Source organism: Pristiophorus japonicus, chromosome 1 (assembly GCF_044704955.1).
Source record: "Pristiophorus japonicus isolate sPriJap1 chromosome 1, sPriJap1.hap1, whole genome shotgun sequence".
NCBI lineage: Eukaryota > Metazoa > Chordata > Chondrichthyes > Pristiophoridae > Pristiophorus > Pristiophorus japonicus.
The window spans coordinates 267,427,885-267,445,991 of NC_091977.1; the positions used below are offsets into that span (position 1 = coordinate 267,427,885).

Below are 18,107 nucleotides of genomic sequence, written 5' to 3' on the forward strand. Positions count from 1 at the left end.
TGCGTCGCTGAGGCGAGAGTCCGGGGATCAGAGAGGCCGATAAAGGCCGTGAGATCAGGAGTCGGGAGGTGCGTCGCTGAGGCGACAGTCCGGGGATCAGAGAGGCCGATAAAGGCCGTGAGATCAGGAGTCGGGAGGTGCGTCGCTGAGGCGACAGTCCGGGGATCAGAGAGGCCGATAAAGGTTGGCCGGTGCAGCTGCAGGGAGAGGGCAATAAAGAAGTAGAAAGAAATCGAAAGGTGACATCACAGCCAAGGGGTAAGTGATTGGTAAGAGCCTCTCTTTGTCCTTCTATATCAGTAAGGAACATTTAGCATTGTTGTTGCCAAATTAAGTTTATCTAAGTGTTAAGTCATGGCAGGAGAGCTCGGACATGTGTTATGCTCCTCCTGTACTATGTGGGAAGTCAGGGACGCTTCCGGTGTCACTGACGACTACGTGTGCGGGAAGTGTATCCGCCTCCAGCTCCTGACGAACCGCTTTGCGGAACGAGCTGCGGGTGGATGAACTCTGGAGCATGCACGATGCTGAGAATGACGTGAATAGCACATTTAGCGAGTTGGTCTCACCGCAGGTAAAGGGTACATAGCCAGATAAGTAAATGGGTGACCAACAGGTAGAGCAGTGCAAGGAAAGTAGTGCAGGGCTCCCCTGCGGTTATCCCCCTGCAAAACGAGATACATCACTTTGGGTACTGTTGAGGGGGATGACTCATCAGGGGAGGGCAGCAGCAGCCAAGTTCATGGCACCGTGGGTGGCTCTGCTGCACAGGAGGGCAGGATAAAGAGTGGGAGAGTAATAGTGATAGGGGATTCAATTGTAAGGGGAATAGATAGGCGTTTCTGCAGCCGCAACAGAGACTCCAGGATGGTATGTTGCCTCCCTGGTGCAAAGATCAAGGATGTCTTGGAGCGGGTGCAGGACATTCTGAAAAAGGAGGGTGAACAGCCAGTTGTCGTGGTGCACATAGGTACCAACGATAAAGGTAAAAAACGGGATGAGGTCCTACAAGACGAATTTAGGGAGCTAGGAGCTAAATTAAAAAGTAGGACCTCAAAAGTAATAATCTAAGGATTGCTACCAGTGCTATGTGCTAGTCAGATTAGGCATCACAGGACAGCTCAGATGAATGCATGGCTTGAGCAGTGCTGCAGAAGGGAGGGATTTAAATTCCTGGGGCATTGGAACCGGTTCTGGGGGAGGTGGGACCAGTACAAACCGTACGGTCTGCACCTGGGCAGGACCGGAACCAATGTCCGAGGCGGAGTGTTTGCTAGTGCTGTGGGGGAGGAGTTAAACTAATATGGCCGGGGAATGGGAACCTATGTAGGGAGGCAGAGGGAAACAAGAGGGAGACAGAGGCAAAAGATAGAAAGGAGAATAGTAAAAGTGGAGGGCAAGAATCCAAAGGCAAAAAACAAAAAGGGCCACATTACAGCAAAATTCTAAAGGGGCAAGGTGTATTAAAAAGACAAGCCTGAAGGCTCTGTGCCTCAATGCAAGGAGTATTCGGAATAAGGTGGACGAATTAACTGCGCAGATAGCAGTTAATGGATATGATTTAATTGGCATCACAGCGACATGGCTCCAGGGTGACCAAGGCTGGGAACTCAACATCCAGGGGTATTCAACATTGAGGAAGGATAGACAGAGAGGAAAAGGAGGTGGGGTGGCGTTGTTGGTTAAAGAGGAAATTAATGCAATCGTAAGGAAAGACATTGGCTTGGAATCGGTATGGGTGGAGCTGCGGAATACCAAAGGGCAGAAAACGCTGGTGGGATCTGTGTACAGGCCACCAAACAGTAGTAGTGAGGTTGGGGACAGCATCAAACAAGAAATAAGGGATGTGTGTAATAAAGGTACAGTAATTATCATGGGCGACTTTAATTTACATATAGATTAGGTTAACCAAACTGGTAGCAATGCGGTGGAGGAGGATTTCCTGGAGTGCATTAGGAATGTTTTTCTTGACCAATATGTCGAGGAACCAACTAGAGAGCTGGCCATCCTAGACTGGGTGATGTGCAACGAGAAGCGACTAATTAGCAACCTTGTTATGCGAGGCCCCTTGGGGAAGAGTGACCATAACATGGTAGAATTCTTTATTAAGATGGAAAGTGACACAGTTAATTCAGAAACTCGGGTCCTAAACTTAAGGAAAGCTAACTTCGACAGCATGAGGTGCGAATTGGCTAGAATAGACTGGCAAATGTTACTTAAAGGGTTGACGGTGGATAGGCAATGGCAAACATTTACAGATCACATGGATGAACTTCAACAGTCGTACATCCCTGTCTGGAGTAAAAATAAAACAGGGAAGGTGGCTCAACCGTGGCTCACAAGGGAAATTAAGGATAGTGTTAGATCCAAGGAAGAGGCACATAAATTGGCCAGAGAAAGCAGCAAACCTGAGGACTGGGAGAAATTTAGAATTCAGTAGAGGAGGACAAAGGGTTTAATTAGGAGGAGGAAAATAGAGTACAAAAGGAAGCTTGCTGGGAACATAAAACCTGACTGCAAAAGCTTCTGTAGATATGTGAAGAGAAAAAGATGAGTGAAGACGTATGTAGGTCCTTTGCAGTCGGACTCAGGTGAATTAATAATGGGGAACAAAGAAATAGCAGACCAACTGAACAAATGCTTTGGTTCTGTCTTCACGAAGGAAGACACAAATGACCTTCCGGATGTACGGGGGACTGACAGTCTAGTGAGAAGGAGGAACTGACGAATATCCTTATTAGGTGGAAAATTGTGTTGGGGAAATTGATGGGATTGAAGGCCGATAAATTCCCAGGATCTGATCGTCTGCATCCCAGAGTACTTAAGGAGGTGGCCCTAGAAATAGTGGATGCATTGGTGATCATTTTCCAACAGTCTATTGACTTTGGATCAGTTCATATGGACTGGAGGGTAGCAAATGTAACACCACTTTTTAAAAAAGGAGGGAGAGAGAAAACGGGTAATTATAGACCGGTTAGCCTGACATCAGTAGTGGGGAAAATGTTGGAATCAATTATTCAGGATAAAATAGCAGCGTATTTGGGGAGCAGTGACAGGATCGGTACAATTCAGCTTGGATTTGTGAAAGGGAAATCATGCCTGACAAATCTCCTGGAATTTTTTGAGAATGTAACTAGTAGAGTGGACAAGGGAGAACCAGTGGATGTGGTGTATTTGGACTTTCAAAAGGCATTTGACAAGGTCCCACATAAGAGATTGGTGTGCAAAATCAAAGCACATGGTATAGGGGGTAATATACTGGCGTGGATAGAGAATTGGTTGGCAGACAGGAAGCAGAGAGTCGGGATAAACGGGTCCTTTTCGGAATGGGAGGCAGTGACTAGTGGAGTGCCACAGGGCTCAGTGCTGGGACCCCAGCTCTTTACATTATACATTAATGATTTGGATGAAGGAATTGAGTGCAATATCCAAGTTTGCAGATGACACTAAACTGGGTGGTGTTATGAGCTGTGAGGAGGATGCTAAGAGGCTGCAGGGTGATTTGGACAGGTTGGGTGAGTGGGCAAATGCATGGCAGATGCAGTATAATGTGGATAAATGTGAGGTTGTCCACTTTGGTGGCAGAAACACGAGGGCAGAATATTATCTGAATGGCGGCAGATTAGGAAAAGGGGAGGTGCAACGAGACCTGGGTGTCATGGTTCACCAGTCATTGAAAGTTGGCATGCAGATGCAGCAGGTGGTGAAGAAGGCAAATGGCATGTTGGCCTTCATAGCTAGGGGATTTGAGTATAGGAGCAGGGAGGTCTTACTGCAATTGTACAGGGCCTTGGTGAGGCCTCACCTAGAATAGTGTGTTCAGTTTTGGTCTCCTAATCTGAGGAAGGACGTTCTTGCTATTGAGGGAGTGCAGCGAAGGTTCACCAGACTCATTCCCGGGATGGCTGGACTGACCTCTGAGGAGAGACTGGATCAACTGGGCCTTTATACACTGGAGTTTAGAAGGATGAGAGGAGATCTCATAGAAACGTATAAGATTCTGACGGGACTGGACAGGTTAGATGCGGGAAGAATGTTCCCGATGTTGGGGAGGTCCAGAGCGAGGGGACACAGTCTTAGAATAAGGGGTAGGCCATTTAGGACTGAGATGAGGAGGAACTTCTTCACTCAGAGAGTTGTTAACCTGTGGAATTCCCTGCCGCAGAGAGTCGTTGACGCCAGTTCACTGGATATATTCAAGAGGGAGTTCGATATGGCCCTTACAGCTAAAGGAATCAAGGAGTATGGAGAGAAAGCGGGAAAGGGGTACTGAGGTGAATGATCAGCCATGATCATATTGAATGGTGGTGCCGGCTCGAAGGGCCGACTCTTGCACCTATTTTCTATGTTTCTATGGGACCTGGCTGTATGCAAACTGAATGCATTTGCCACCATTATAACAATGATTAAACTTCAAAAGTACATTAACTGTGAAGCACTTTGGACATGAAAGTGGGAAGTCAAGGACGCTTCCAGTGTCCCTGACGACAACATGTGCGGGGAGTGTATCCTGCTGCAGCTCCCGACAGACCGCACTGTGGCACTGGAACTGCGGGTGGATTCACTCTGGAGCATCCGCGATGCAGAGGATGCCGTGAATAGCACGTTTAGTGAGTTGGTAAAGGTTACACAGACAGATAGGGAATGGATGACCAACAGGAAGAGCAGTGGAAGGAAGGTAGTACAGAGGTCCCCTGCAGTCATCCGCCTCCAAAACAGATACATTGCTTTGGGTATTGTTGGGGGGGGGGGGGGAGGGGGGGGGGGATGACTCATCAGGGCAGGGCAGCAGCACCCAATTCCATGACACTGCGGGTGGCTCTGCAGCACAGGAAGGCAGGAAAAAGAGTGGGAGAGCAATAGTGATCGGGAATTTTATTGTAAGAGGAATAGACAGACGTTTCTGCGGCCGCAATCGAGGCTCCAGGATGGTATGTTGCCTCCCTGGTGCAAGGATCAAGGATGTCTCGGTGCGGTTGCAGGACATTTTGGAGGGGGAGGGTGATCAGCCAGTTGTCGTGGTGTATACAGGTACCAACGATATAGGCAAAAAACGGGATGAGGTCCTACAAACTGAATTTAGGGAGCTAGGAGTTAAATTAAAAAGTCGGACCTCAAAGGTAGTAATCTCAGGATTGCTACAGGGCCACGTGCTAGTCAGAGTAGGAATCGCATGATAGCTCAGATGAATACGTGACTTGAGGAGTGGTGCAGAAGGGAGGGATTAAAATTCCTGGGACATTGGAACCGGTTCTGGGGCAGGTGGGACCAGTACAAACCGGTGAGTCTGCACTTGGGCAGGACCAGAACCAATGTCCGAGGGGAAGTGTTTGCTAGTGCTGTTGGGGAGGGGTTAAACTAATATGGCAGGGGGATGGGAACCTATGCAGGGAGACAGAGGGAAGTAGAATGCAGGCAGAAGCAAAAGATAGAAAGAAGAAAAGTAAAAGTGGAGGGCAGAGAAACCCAAGGCAAAAATCAAAAAGGGCCACATTACAGCAAAATTCTAAAAGGGCAAAGTGTGCTAAAAAGACAAGCCTGAAGGTTCTGTGCCTCAATGCGAAGAGTATTCGTAATAAGGTGGACGAATTAACTGCACAGGCAGCAATTAATGAATATGATATAATTGGCATCACGGAGACATGGCTCCAGGGGGACCAAGGCTGGGAACTCAACATCCAGGGGTATTCCACATTCAAGAAGGATAGACAGAAAGGAAAAGGAGGTGGGGTAGCGTTACTGGTTAAAGAGGAAATTAACGCAATAGTAAGGAAGGACATTAGCTTGGATGATGTGGAATCTGTCTGGGTGGAGCTATGGAATACCTAAGGGCAGAAAACGCTAGTGGGAGTTGTGTACAGATCACCAAACAGTAGTAGTGAGGTTGGGGACAGCATCAAACAAGAAATTAGGGATGCATGCAATAAAGGTACAGCAGTTATCATGGGCGACTTTAATCTGCATATAGACTGGGCTGACCAAACTGGTAGCAATACGGTGGAGGAGGATTTCCTGGCGTGTATTAGGGATGGTTTTCGAGACCAATATGTCGATGAACCAACTAGAGGGCTGGCCATCCTAGACCGAGTGATGTGTAATGAGAAAGGACTAATTTGCAATCTTGTTGTGTGAGGCCCCTTGGGGAAGAATGACCACAATATGGTAGAATTCTTTATTAAGATGGAGAGTGACATAGTTAATTCAGAGACGAGTGTCTTGAACTTAAGGAAAGGTAACTTTGATGGTATGAGACGTGATTTGACTAGAATAGACTGGCAAATGATACTTAAAGGGTTGACGGTGGATAGGCAATGGCAAACATTTAAAGTTCACATGGATGAAATTCAACAAGTGTACTTCCCTGTCTGGAATAAAAATAAAACGGAGAAGGTGGCTCAACCGTGGCTAACAAGGGAAATTAAGGATAATGTTAAATCCAAGGAAGAGGCGTATAAATTGGCCAGAAAAAGCAGCAAACCTGAGCACTGGAAGAAATTTAGAATTCAGCAGAGGAGGACTAAGGGTTTAATTAGGAGCGGGAAAATAGAGTATGAGAGGAAGCTTACCAGGAACATAAAAACTGACTCCAAAAGCTTCTAAAAATATGTGAAGACAAAAAAATTAGTGAAGACAAACGTAGGTCCCTTGCAGTCAGATTCGGGTGAATTTATAATGGGGAACAAAGAAATGGCAGACCAATTGAACAAATACTTCGGTTCTGTCTTCACGAAGGAAGACACAAATAACCTTCCGGAAATACTAGGGAACCGAGGGTCTAGTGACAAGGAGGAACTGAAGGAAATCCTTATTAGGCAGGAAATTGTGTTAGGGAAATTGATGGGATTGAAGGCCGATAAATCTCCGGGGCCTGATAGTCTGCATCCCAGAGTATTTAAGGAAGTGGCCCTAGAAATAGTGGATGCATTGGTGATCATTTTCCAACAGTCTCTGGATCAGTTCCTATGGACTGGAGGGTAGCTAATGTAACACCACTTTTTAAAAAAGGAGGGAGAGAGAAAACCGGTAATTATAGACCGGTTAGCCTGACATCAGTAGTGGGGAAAATGTTGGAATCAATTTTTAAAGATGAAATACCAGCGCATTTGGAAAGCAGCGACAGGATCGGTCCAAGTCAGCATGGATTTATGAAAGGGAAATCATGCTTGACAAATCTTCTAAAATTTTTGGATGATGTAACTAGTCGAGTAGACAAGGGAGAACCACTGATGTGGTGTATTTGGACTTTCAAAAGGCCTTTGACAAGGTCCCACACAAGAGATTGATGTACAAAATTAAAGCACATGGTATTGGGGGTAATGTACTGACGTGGATAGAGAACTGGTTGGCAGACAGGAAGCAGAGAGTTGGGATAAACAGGTCCTTTTCAGAATGGCAGGCAGTGAATAGCAGGGTGCCGCAGGGCTCAGTGCTGGGACCTCAGCTATTTACAATATACATTCATGATTTAGATGAAGGAATTGAGTGTAATATCTCCAAGTTTGCAGATGACTCTAATCTGGGTGGCAGTGCAAGCTGTGAGGAGGATGCTAAGAGGCTGCAGGGTGACTTGGACAGGTTAGGTGAGTGGGCAAATGCATGGCAGATGCAGTATAATGTGGATAAATGTGAGGTTATCCACTTTGGGGGCAAAAACATGGAGGCAGAATATTATCTGAATGGCGGCAGATGAGGAAAAGGGGAGGCGCAACGAGACCTGGGTGTCATAGTACATCAGTCATTGAAAGTTAGCATACAGGTACAGCAAGCGGTGAAGAAGGCCTTCATTGCTAGGAGATTTGAGTAGAGGAGCAGGGAGGTCTTACTGCAGTTGTACAGGGCCTTGGTGAGGCCTCACCTGGAATATTGTGTTTAATTTTGATCTCCTAATCTGAGGAAGTACGTTCGTGCTATTTCGGGGATGCAGCGAAGGTACACCAGACTGATTCCCAAGATGGCTGGACTGACATATGAGGAGAGACTGGATCGACTGGGCCTTTATTCACTGGAGTTTAGAAGGATGAGGGGGGACCTCATAGAAACATATAAAATTCTGACAGGACTGGACAGGTTAGATGCAGGAAGAATGTTCCCGATGTTGGGGATGTCCAGAACCAGGGGACACAGTCTAAGGATAACGGGTTATCCATTTAGCACTGAAATGAGGAGAAACTTCTTCACTCAGAGAGTTGTTAACCTGTGGAATTCCCTGCCGCAGAGAGTTGTTGATGGCAGTTCATTGGATATATTCAAGAGGCTCTTACAGCTCATGGGATCAAGGGGTATGGAGAGAAAGCAGGAAAGGGGTACTGAGGTGAATGATCAGCCATGATCTGATTGAATGGCGGTGCAGGCTCGAAGAGCCGAATCGTCGCTCCTGCACCTATTTTCTGTGTTTCTATGAAAAGCATTCTCTGTTCTTGCTTTTTCATTCTTTATTTTGAACTAGTTTGGGATAATTTATTACTTGTTCACACCTAATGATCACCTTTCACATCTGTAAAAATATCAAAATCAGAATCTTGCATCAGATCTGCAAAGGATATTCTTAGGGCAAATCTTAAAGCACAACCAAAAGAACGATTCGAGATTGTGTAGCTACCAAAATGTGTAATCTGATCTATTTCGATTAAACTTTCTTACTTATATTAGCTGCTAATTAAGCACACAATTTGAAACCAACATTTAAATATTGGGCTACACATCTCAAGTCTGGGGTTACATCATAATTCGACATACAAAATAACAGATGGTAAGCCAGAGACATCTACATAATTTCAGGTTTGATTTAAGCCAGTGCCTATTATGCCGCTCAACCCCAAAGCATGCACACTCTGGACCATATAGGGGAATCAAGGGGTATGGTGAGAAAGCAGGAATGGGGTACTGAAGTTGCATGTTCAGCCATGAACTCATTGAATGGCGGTGCAGGCTAGAAGGGCCGAATGGCCTACTCCTGCACCTATTTTCTATGTTTCTATATTCTTCTGGCTGTCGGAGGAACATTCCCTTTTTTTCATCCTTGTATCCGTACATTAAAAACTCAATCGAAAATGGTTGAAATGACTACACGGATGAACTACTAGTGAAAGATATCCTACTCATTCTATCCGACATCCATAAAACCACTTTCCCCTCCTCGTCTCCTAAAATGTTAATTATCTGTACAATTTATTGATGTAGATGGATCCAAAGTGTTCGAGAACATCTGAAACACAAGGAGCCATGGGACAGAAAGAAGCTCTGCTGAGAACAAAATCCTGCACGATCACAAAAAAAGCCTTCTCATGAGTGGAATGTTCTTGCAATATGCTTAACTAGTACAATCCTGGAAAAAATTAATTTTGTATAAATAAATGCGTCATAATTTTCACTGATCCAAGCAGAGTAGTGACCAAGCAATTTTGAAATCTGAAGTCAGACAGCAAGATTCTTCACATTAAAAAAAATCATGCTCACAGTTTTTGTTCAAATACTACCAATTTCGACTAGCAAAATATGGTAGCCCTGAATCTCAGAGCAGCAAGGAATAATTATCTCAAGAGGAGCACTGCATTTGAACTGTACTGTTGAAGTATCCACTCTGTGCCACTAGGTGACAATGGCAGAGAAATTTAATCTGTGCCAAAAACAGGCACAAAACGAGTGCAGTGATGGCTCGGAGTGCCCAATGGCATTGACAAGAGGCATGAGCTAAACTGGTATCTGTGCCTCATTTGATTATTATTGGTGAGCCGCCAACATTACTCATTCTGATTGGAGGAGCGAAAAATCAGGCAACAGTGACACCATTTAAAGCTGCCTTGCACCCGAGAGAGTGCTGCACTGTCAGAGGTATCTTCTTTCAGTTGAGACGTTAAATCAAGGCCTCATCTGCCCTCTCAGGTTGCCGTAGAAGATCCCACAGAACTATTCAAAACAGAGCAAGCCCCAGTATCCTGGCCAAAATTTATCCCTCAACCAACACCTAAAACAGATTATCTGGTCATTAATTTCATTGCTGTTTGTGGGAGCTTGCTGTGTGAAAATTGGCTGCCACATTTCCTACATTACAACAGTGACTACACCTCAAAAAGTTCCTCTTTGGCTGTTCAGCATTTTGGGACCTCCTGGGGTTGTGAAAGGCATTAAATAAATGCAAGTCTTTTTTTTTCATTCACACTTTACCGAAACTCCTTCTGCGACTACTTGCACACTCTACACCTGCTACTTTGCACACAATTACTCACCTAATTTTCCCACATCTGAGAGCATCTTTCACGCACCATGGGCACTATTCTGCCCTTGCACGTACAGGCCACACAGTAACCCACTCCATTTCTTCTTTGAGGACAAGCTGGCACACAACAGGGCGCAGATGAAAGCAGGAGGAGGGCCACCATTCCTACAGGTCCTGTGCCATGTGTGATGTAACATAAGGGAATACACATTAAATGGTAGGACTCTCAGAAGTGTAGAGGAACTGAGGGGTCTTGGAGTGCATGTCCACAGATCCCCGAAGATAGCAGGCCAGGTGGATAAGGTGGGTTAAGAAGGCATACGGGATTCTTGCCTATTATTAGCCGAGGCATAGAATACAAGAGCAGGGAGGTCATGCTTGGACTGTATAAAACACTAGTTAGGCCACAGCTGGAGTACTGCATGCAGTTCCGGTCACCACATTATAGGAAAGATATGATTGCATTAGCTATGAGGAAAGATTGGATAGGCTGGGGTTGTTTTCTTTGGAATAGAGGTGGCTGAGGGGAGACTTGTTTGAGGTGTATAAAATTACGAGGGGCCTAGATAGAGTGGATAGGAAGCACCTATTTCCCTCAGCAGATAGTTCAATAACTAGGGGGCATAGATTTAAAATAATTGGTAGAAGGATTAGAGAAGAGTTGAGAACTTTTTTCACCCAGAGGGTGGTGGGGGTCTGGAACACACTGCCTGAAAGGGTGATAGAGGCAGAAACCCTCACCACATTTAAAAAGTTCTTGAATACGCACTTGAAGTGCCGTAACCTACAAGGCTACGAACTAAGAGCTGCAAGGTGAGATTAGGCTGGGTAGCTCTTTTTCAGCCGGCACAGACACGATGGGTCGAATGGCCTCCTTCTGCGCCGTAAATTTCTGTGATTCTATGATTCATCTGTCTCTGCTAACCCTTGTCACTAATCGCCAACCCTCAGCTCTCTTCTCTTTCCAGGTCCATCAGAAGTAACACTCACAGTTGCAGGAGAGGAAGAGGGCAGCCCTCGAAGACGCGTTGTCACTCGACCTTAGCCATGCAGACACCAGATGAGAAATCGGCACCCCGAATAATTTAGAGGGTCAGTTAGCGGGGTCTGCACTGGGAGATTAACCAAGCACAAGTGTGCAGAAGCACAGGGGGATAGGATGAGCCTAATTTCAGACTGAGCCGCACACCCAGCTTGGCAGAGTAACTTTGTGCACGAGCCACCGAGCAGAAATTTTTCCTGCTGCTCCAAAAAAAACTCTCCAAAATTTTTGAATCAGCTAGAAAAGCCAGAAATAGGCCCAGAAGTCGACAAGCAGTCTGAAACGACTAACCAGGGGGCTACCTGAATGCAACTGAGGATCCCATTAAATAATCCTTTCTGATTGTTGCCGCCGAGGATTTGTGGGTGGGTTTTTACAATGAACGAATATCATCATCATCATCATCATAGGCAGCCCCTCGGAATCGAGGAAGACTTGCTTCCACTTTAAAAATGAGTCCTCATGTGGCTGAACAGTTCAATACGAGAACCACATTCCCTGTCACAGGCGGGACAAATAGTCGTTGAGGGAAGGGGTAGGTGGGACTGGTTTGTCGCTGCTCTTTCCACTGCTTGCGCTTGATTTCTGCATGCTCTCGGCGATGAGACTCGAGGTGCTCAGCCCCTCCCGGATGCACTTCCTTCACTTAGGGCGGTCTTCGGCCAGAGACTCCCAGGTGTCAGTGGGGATGTTGCACTTTATCAGGGAGGCTTTGAAGGTGTCCTTGTAACGTTTCCTCTGCCGACCTTTGACTCGTTTGCCGTGACGGAGTTCCAAGTAGAGCGCTTGCTTTGGGAGTCTCGTGTCTGGCATGCGAACAATGTGGCCTGCCCAGCGGAGCTGATCAAGTGTGGTTAGTGCTTCAATGCTGGGGATGTTGGCCTGGTCGACTGAACGAATATAGCGCATCCACAGTTCAACTTGGCAGAAGGGTCTTTAACCACACGTAGTACCCTAGTTTACATATATTAGGCACCTCACTGCTTTCAGGCGGTTGTCCTAGACGACTAAATGCCCGAGTCAATATAGCTGCGGGCGTCGATCACAACACGAAATTCGGAAGTCTAATTCCGATTTTATGCTTATTGAATTTGTCATCCATCTTTATAAACAGACTACGATAGCAGTGTGCTCTCAAGCCTTCAACACCATTGTTTACAAGTGCTATGCAATCTTCAGTTGCATCATTTCAAATGATATACTGAAGACGGTCAGGTGGAGAAAGATTGCAAAGTGCCACAGTACAGCGGGACCTGGGGGTGCTTGTGCATGAAACACAAAAGGATAGTATGCAGGTACAGCAAGTGATCAGGAAGGCCAATGGTATCTTGGCCTTTATTGCAAAGGGGATGGAGTATAAAAGAAGGGACGTCTTGCTACAGCTATATAAAGTATTGGTGAGGCCACACCTGGAATACTGCGTGCAGTTTTGGTTTCCATATTTATGAAAGGATATACTTGCTTTGAAGATAGTTCAGAGAAGATTCCAGAGATGAGGGAGTTGACTTATGAGAAAAGGTTGAGGAGGTTGGGCCTCTACTCATTGGAATTCAGAAGAATGAGAGGTGATCTTATCGAAACGTATAAGATTATGAGGGGGCTTGACAAGGTGGATGTAGAGAGGATGTTTTCACTGATAGGGGAGACTAGAACTAGAGGGCATGATCTTAGAATAAGGGGCCGCCCATTTAAAACAGAGATGAGGAGAAATTTCTTCTCTCAGAGGGTCATAAATCTGTGGAATTCGCTGCCTCAGATAGCTGTGGAAGCTGGGACATTGAATAAATTTAAGACAGAAATAGACAGTTTCTTAAACGATAATGGGATAAGGGGTTATGAGGAGCGGGCGGGGAAGTGGAGCTGAGTCCAGGAGACAGTGACAAATAGAACAGCTGACCTAAAATAAGCTCCAGGTATTGGTCTACATCTGGATAAACTGCCGTAAACCAGTGTCACAGAAATTATTATTTATGCATTTCGATATACAACAAGGACATTTCAGCACTTCGCTTCGAATTGGGTGCAGAATACTGCTCAAAGTGCTGGTTAGTACTATAAACCTTTATTTGTTGTTCTCAAAGCGAAAAATGTCAAAAGCTAGAAACATGTTGGCCCTGAAATCCCGGCCTCCCTGGTCCGTACGGATTCTGTACGGACTGGGAAGGCATCGCAAAAGCCAGTTTTCGGCACGCGACGCATTAGGCGCCAAAAACCGGCTTTTCCAATCTGTCAAGTTTGACAATTTGACAGAGCGCACGCAGCTCGGCAGCAAGGACATTCGCATTGGGCAAGATAGAAACATAGAAAATAGGTGCAGGAGCAGGCCATTCGGCCCTTCTAGCCTGCACCGCCATTCAATGAGTTCATGGCTGAACATGCAACTTCAGTACCCCATTCCTGCTTTCTCACCATACCCCTTGATCCCCCGAGTAGTAAGGACTTCATCTAACTCCTTTTTGAATATATTTAGTGAATTGGCCTCAACGACTTTCTGTGGTAGAGAATTCCACAGGTTCACCACTCTCTGGGTGAAGAAGTTTCTCCTCATCTCGGTCCTAAATGGCTTACCCCTTATCCTTCGACTGTGACCCCTGGTTCTGGACTTCCCCAACATTGGGAACATTCTTCCTGCATCTAACCTGTCTGAACCCATCAGAATTTTAAATGTTTCTATGAGATCCCCTCTCATTCTTCTGAACTCCAGTGATTGCGCTATTTGCCCATCTCTTGCCCTGCGAATGTCCTTAAAACTCTTAGCCTACTTTTACCAGCGTAAAAGTTTTAAAACATACGAAAACATATAAAAATAAAATTTAAAAACCCATTTTCATGTTCAAAACCTTGCCCACTAAGGTAAGTTTATTTTAAACCATAATTAAAAAACATTTTTTTTTTAAATCGGAAAAATATATATTTTTTTCTGAGACATATATTAACTTTAGAAACATAGAAAATAGGCGCAGGAGTAGGCCATTTGGCCCTTCAAGCCTGCACCACCATTCAATACGATCATGGCTGATCATTCACCTCAGTACCCCTTTCCTGCTTTCTCTCCATATCCCTTTAGCCGTAAGGGCCATATCTAATTTAATTTAAATTAAAGTTAAATATGTGATTTTTTTTCTATTTTTTTAATTGGTGTTTTGGTGTTGGGGCATGTTTCTCAATCATAATAATGAGAACTCCTACTTACGGAATTCCCATTATGAATGAGGAAACACTTTACCTGGATTGACTGCCCAGTGCCATGTGACTGCAGTCCAGCTCTACGTCCGTCCAGACGTGCATGCGCTCCCATGCGCAGGGAGAGGAGGCCTCAGGACCGGGACCTCTGGTGGGCGCAGCAGCAAAAGGTAAGTGCGCATCTTTTCTCTAGAATTAAGTCGAACGTCCGCGGGAAGAAGGAACCGGGATTTCAAGGCTGTTGTTCGATTCAAAATTGTGGAGTCATCAATTATCTTCAAGAATACCCTAGGGCAGGGAGAGTTAATGCTTCAAGTGCGCAAGTGTATTATGGATTTTGCACGCACACACTAATATTTTGCGAAACAGTCATTCATCTTTCAGTAACAGCACAGTACCATTTCTAAAATGGCACAATATTGTTGCCTCTCTATCACTGAGTGATATTCCACCAGTAGCAAAATGATCAAATGGAAAACTTCAAAAAAAAAACGAAAGTACTGTACTCGTTAGTCAGCATAATGTATACAAACTTATCTCAAGTTATTACCAAGCGAACAGGCCACCTCAGAATGAAAGCAATATTGTTTCGCCTCAACCGAACGACATGCTGCCTTATTACATATCCTGCAGGTTGTGTATTATTCACTGTATAAATCTGTTTTTAAACAGTGTATATTTGGGAAGGGGGGGAAGCAAAAATTATACTCTTTGCCAGTCTTTAAAATATTTAATAAAACTTGAACGCAACATAGCTGTTACACCTACCAAGATTTTGGCTCTCCAAAATGTAGATAGTTAATGCTGTATAGATCCATATCTTCAGTGTGCCAAGCAAAAGTAGTTTTCCACATGCCGAAGTACAAATACGGTGTGTTCACACCTTCAATAGCAATGCCGCTTTCTTCTGCTACCACATCTAAAATTGTATTCAAACGACTGATATTCCACTCATCAATATCCTAGAAAATAAATACATTTGAAATTAATCATCTGGATGGTACAACTATACAGTGCGCTACGGTGTTAAGGAAACGGAAGTTATAGCGATAACCTAATTAGTTTTTTAAAAACACTTTATTTACACTGGTTTGATTCTAGTAATGATGCTGTTCACCACCATCCGGTGTGAATATTTTGCTAAGGATAAATACAGCAACACTTGGGGGTGGGGCGGGGGGTGGAAATCAGCACCTTATTTTGCTCGAGGTAGGAAACGCTAATGGTTGCAAAGCAAGTCCACTTCTCTTGGTCAATACCAGCCAGTTCCAAGTAAAGCCAAAACAGCAGAGACAGTTTGAGGCAGAAAAGCATCTCTTGAGCAGTATGCCCGTTATTGCCGGTGGCTAATCGCACAGACAATTCGGTGTAAAGTCACTGCAACAGGCTATAAAACCTTGGGAAACTACCTTTACTGGTCGTATGAAGGAGCATAATCCAGTTTCCAGCTGTCAAAAGAGAGAGATTAGAGAGAAAGAAGGCATAGCACAAAATGCACCAACATCGATGGAGTAGTGAGGGGCATGTAATACTCTGGACTTGAACCCAGGACTCGAGGTTGAAAGGCAGTGTGCAACCCAGCCACAAATTTGATGATTGGACTTCCTGCATGTTCTAACTCTGCTGGGAATGATCTTTGTATTTGGCTGTACAATGCAGATATTATCATGTCACCTGGATTCAGAGCTTAGAGGTTAGGAAATTACGAGATTAGTAGCCATAAATTACAGTTGTTATTCAATAAAGTTTAAAAGTCCATGCAGCCAATTCTCTTCGGCTGATAAGCAGACATTACAATAAAAAGGCTTTGCTTGCTACTGAAATGAACCCAAAACAAATTCTCAATATGCCAGCATTCCAGTGACAACAGTAAAACCAAAGCTATGTTGAAGAAGCATTTCCTGGCAAAATATAGGGCAACCATATGCTGAATGAAATATGCTCTCGGCTTGCTTAAAGACAGAAAAAAAAGGCTCAAGGAGAAGTACTTTTGAATGTATTCTCCCATTTATGTGCTCCACCATCGCACCCTCGCCCAAAACCCAAAGAAATCCACTCAACCGGCACCAGCCACCAGTGTCAGGTATCCGCGGGATCTGTGTCCAAGTTTGTCCTGGATATTGACTAGAGCTGACAAAATTCAGTTTTGGCAAGACGTTTAAAAATAATTCAAATCTTAGTAAATTAGTAAGAAACAATACATTTGAACAATTTGTACTCTTTACGTACAATAAAACAGACAGTTAAAACTGCAATTTTTCCACGGCATTTTAATTCCTTAATAGGCAATCATTTTAGATAGTGGTTAAAAAACTGTAACCGTACCATTAAATATCAGAAGTAAATGATGGGGCTTTTGTTGCAGAAGAAGCTGAAAATAGTTAAACTACACAAAATATCAATAGAGGGCACTCTAAGGATAGATTTCAGTGGGTAGAGAATGAGAGGCCAGCCAAGAGATCATTTGATTAGTTAAGTCTCGAGATGACAAAGGCATGAATGAATTGTTTTAGCACCAGAAAGGCTATGGTTAGGGCAGAGTCAGGTGATGTTAGAGGTGACCTTTGTGATTTCAAGGGTTAAAAGCTCAGCACAGGGTCAAATAGGTCACAAAGCTTCAGAAAGGTCTGGGTCGGTCTCAGACAGTGCCCAGGGAAGGAAACTGAACCAGTTGCAAAGAATTATGGAAGGACCGAAGAAGACGACTTCAGTCATTCCAATGTTTAGCTAGAACAAAATGCGGCACATCCAAGACTGGATGTCAGACAAGCAATCAGGGAGCAAAGAGACAGTGGAGGGTTGAGAAAGGTGGTCAGTCGGGTAGAGCTAGGTGTCATCAGCATATGTAGAAGCTGATCTCATGAATGCAGATGTTGTCACCAAGGGATAGCATGTTGGTGAGGAAGACGAGGGGGCATGAATGGACTCCTGAGGTGAGAGTACAGGGGCAAGAAGAGGTGGAGATGTTCTTGATAGACAAGTATGTGAACAGTCCATTCCCAATTTTTTAAAATACCAATCTGTTCTTCTTCGTAAACTGCTGTGCCATTTTACTTCAGTTCCCCTTTGAAGACACTTTTATATTGTGCTTAGTGCCATGCTGGTTCCCAATTCATGGATCTCAAGTAGCCGGCAACAACACCACAGTACCGCAGGTTGGGGCTATAAATAGAGCTGGAACGCCGGGCCCTGGAACATTGTGGCGGAGGTACGGCGAATGAGGGTATGGAGTCCAGGAGAGGTGAGGGCCCAGGGGCAGCATGGGCCAGCCCACACTGCGATGTGTGCGTACTCGATCCGTGCAGCAGATCAAGTCTCCAGTCATCCTGGTTAACCCTTGCCACTGGATAAAGGCCTAGCTCTGTCAAGCCCGTGTGGTGGCTGGTGTGCAACGGTCACCACACGTTAAAAAAATCCACGCACAGGCATCTTGCAGATGCATCGTTGGTGGTATTTCTCCAGCGATTTGAGGTGTCTACTGTACATGGTCCTTGTCTCTGAGCTGTACAGGAGGGCGGGTATTACTACAGCCCTGTAAACCATGAGCTTGGTGGCAGTTTTGAGAGCCTGGTCTTCAAACACTCTTTTCCTCAGGCGGCCGAAGGCTGCACTGGCGCACTGGAGGTGGTGTTGGATCTCGTCGTCCATGTCTGTTCTTGTTGATAA

At 45.0% G+C, this 18,107-nt stretch overlaps 1 protein-coding gene across 4 annotated transcripts in view; it reads right to left on the minus strand.

Moving 5' to 3' along the window:
* The window catches only part of LOC139270369 (lysine-specific demethylase 4C-like), a 632,979-nt gene that overhangs the window by 499,372 nt on the left and 115,500 nt on the right, over positions 1-18,107 (minus strand). For all 4 annotated transcript variants that reach the window (XM_070888436.1, XM_070888434.1, XM_070888435.1 and 1 more), the window contains exon 5: positions 15,210-15,403. In XM_070888436.1, coding sequence (XP_070744537.1) covers positions 15,210-15,403 — 194 coding nt within the window. The remainder of the gene's footprint in view (positions 1-15,209; positions 15,404-18,107) is intronic.